This window comes from Lactuca saligna, chromosome 6, assembly GCF_052625555.1.
Source record: "Lactuca saligna cultivar CGN05327 chromosome 6, ASM5262555v1, whole genome shotgun sequence".
NCBI classification, from domain to species: Eukaryota; Viridiplantae; Streptophyta; class Magnoliopsida; order Asterales; family Asteraceae; genus Lactuca; species Lactuca saligna.
Window position 1 is genome coordinate 55,438,963 of NC_136422.1, and position 3,300 is coordinate 55,442,262.

Genomic DNA, 3,300 nt, shown 5'->3' on the forward strand with positions numbered 1-3,300 from the left:
AATCATATTGTTACAAAAAACTTGAACTTGTAAAGTTGAATGAGACCGACAAATAAAAACCCATAAATTAGTTGCTCTGTTGAACGGAGATACCTATAAATAATGATGCCGAACATGATGAAGACTATTTTATTTTTATTTTTCTTATAAATTTTGATAATGAACAGAGAAGATAATCGAAAACTCATTAAAAACGTCAACTTAGATGTCTAATAAAAATTAATCTAAAATACCAAGTTATATTGGTATTTCTTGAACACGATATAAAAATAATAATTATATCGAATATATATAAGCAAAATAAAAAATAAAAAAAAAAATTTTAAAAATACTTCAATGACTCAATATATCCGGACAACATATTATTCTTTCAACTTGTTAACCCTAGTAAGATGCATGATGAGACCGTGAGGAAAATTGTTTGTGTTTTAACAATAAAATGTGCACAGACGACGAATTAAATTAAAATGAAAACATTATGGAAACAAATCTGCCTCAATCTTTCAATTAGCAACAATACAAGTTGTACAAAAAAAAATATTTATTGGAATGTGTACTAAACAACCACTACTATAATTTGATTAAAGAAAAAGCCTTAATCTAAGCGATCATACCCTTTATGCCCCACACCACAATGATAGCCTCTCAATTACACGCGCCGTCGTTGCCGCGTGTCTCCTGCTTCTTTACAAACACACCCCAACTAGCATCCGTATACCGTACGTTAGAAAATATACCACCGTTATTTTTCTTATTTACACATAAGTCCAAAGACTAGTTAATAGTAGAATCTCTAACACGTGTGCTAAAACTCCGTCAAAGAGACGTTATATCCACAGTCATCTCTTGACGGAGATTCTAACGGTGACGGAAGTTGTCTAAGCTTCTGGAAATACTCAGTTATGTTGATACCATCTGGATTACACGTTAAGTCAGACTCATCTCTAGACGGAAGAAACGGAGGACGTAAGACTTCCGTTAGTAAATCCCACCTTAATCCGCCGAAAAAAGGATGTTCTTGGATCTCACACGCGCCTCTTGTGTACCCTATCCGGCGCGTGGGTTCTTTCGATAATAACTTCGTGATTAAATCCGTCAACGGCGTTGGTTTTCCGGTGAACTTCGGTGGCATCATTAGAATTCTCCCAAACGTATCTTTCCGGTTTTTCCCACGGAATGGAGTTGTTCCGTACAACATTTCGTACGAGAGGATCCCCAATGCCCACCAGTCAACGGCGAACTCATGGCCGTCGCCGCGCACAACCTCCGGTGCGACGTACTCCTCCGTTCCGACGAAGGAATTCGACCTTTCGCCGTTGGAAAAACTCCCATTTCTACGTGTCATCGGAGACACACGTGCGCTCTTCGCTTTCTTCAACTTCACATTCGTCTTCTCATTCGTCTTCTCACGACCCATCACCGGGAAAAAACTTGGTAGCTTCCGGTGGTGTTTATTTACTTCCGGTTGGATTTCCGGCACTTCGGACGATAGAATTAAGGATTTTAACGATTTCGGCGCGAGGACACGTGAGAGGTCGAAGTCCGTGAGAGTCACGTGACCCGAATGTTGAATCAAAATGTTTTCAGGTTTCAAATCACGATACACGATGCCCATGCTATGAAGGTGCTGTAACGCGCAGACGATTTCCGCCAGGTAAAACCGGATGACCGCCGGAGAAAAAACCCGGTCTATCTGACGGTGGCGAAGGACGTTAAGGTCACCACCGGAGCAAAACGGGATAGCCCAAGCGAGGATATCTTCTGTCTCGAAAGATCCGATTAACGACGGGAGAAACGGGTGGGGTTTCCGATTCAGACATTCGAGAACGGAGACTTCCCATCGGGCACGGCGGTCGGCGTCTTGCTTAGCTTCCGGAGAACATTTCTCGACGACTTTGAGAGCGAAAGGGCAGTGGGCAGATGGATCAGTGAGGAGATTATGAACAAGAAAGACAGTACCCATGGCTCCGTTGCCTAAAACTTTAATGGCTCGGAGATTGTTAAGGTGTAGCTCCGGTGATGATGTCGTTGCCATGTTAGTTTAGAGATTGGGTGGTTGAGGTGGTGGAAGAGGAGTAGAAGGAATGCGATGAGAGGATGGAGAAGGTGGTGCGCCACCCTTTAATTTCCTTCAGGATATTATTACACGAATTTATGCAAGAATCTCAGCATTTTAAAATCAAGAATAAAGCTTTATGCGTCGTCCTCGTAACAAACTATACTCTTTAACGTGTAAGTAACTTTTTTTATTTTTTTATATTTTATTATAACTCTGTTGTACATCATTATATTTCCAAACACATGAAAAGTGAAAACATTATCTTCTGCATATAATATATAAGTTGATTTTAGGCTAAATTACAAATTTCGTCGTTGTAGTATTTAGCGGTTGTTCAAGATACAAACTAACTTGTATCTAATATGACTAAAATAATAAAATATGAAGGCAAAATATTTAATTATCGAGTTAGGCTATCACTAATATTGTTTAAAGCAAAATAATTTAATTTCAAATACAAATCTAACGTAAAAATCTATTATTTAACTAATTTATATACGGTTATAAAATTAATTAAAATTTCATAATAAAAAACTCAAAATTATTAATAAGTTGTTTTAATTAAAATAGATTTTTTTTTAATTATATAAAATTATAATCGCTGATTTAAATAAATATGTAGTCTTATAATCTGTATTACTTTTATTTTATTTTTTATTTTAATGTTTTTAATTTAGTGTAATTAAAGTGACAAATTTAAGTTTTGAAATTTAAATGAAGAATCAATACGTTCGCAAATGACTTGAGATTAATTAGGAGACCTAATATGGTGACACATGATAAAAAAAAAAAAGAATGAATCTATTTTTTTATTAGAATATAGATGTATTATAATTTTTTAAAATAAGTTTGTATTTGAAAAAAAAAAATCCTATTCTAATAAATGATTAATTTTAATCTTTTTTTGTCAAGTGTCATTCTAATCCAACTTTCATTAATATTATTTAATATTATGACATGTATCATGTAGATATATTAGACAACACATTTGAAGGGTTGCATTGTAAAATCTTAAAAGCAACCATTATTTTATAAGCTATATATTGCATACATATTAATATTAATATATTAGACTTCCTTATAAAACATAAGTCTCAAAATGTTTCTTTTTTTCTTTGAAGCATTCCAAACCTCCTCTAGAGACCCACTTAGAAGAATATTAGTACAATTTGTTTAGAATAGAATGTAAGTGTCAAACTTCGGACTTTAGAAGGTCATCCCTCATTGTCTCAAGTTTTTTT

At 34.9% G+C, this 3,300-nt stretch overlaps 1 protein-coding gene across 1 annotated transcript; it reads right to left on the reverse strand.

Moving 5' to 3' along the window:
* Positions 1-523: 523 nt before the first annotated feature.
* Positions 524-2,183, reverse strand: LOC145001804 (serine/threonine-protein kinase UCN-like). Its single transcript, XM_078961150.1, has one exon. The coding sequence runs from the start codon at positions 2,033-2,035 to the stop codon at positions 806-808; it is 1,230 nt and encodes a 409-aa protein (XP_078817276.1). The 5' UTR covers positions 2,036-2,183; the 3' UTR covers positions 524-805.
* Positions 2,184-3,300: the final 1,117 nt, after the last annotated feature.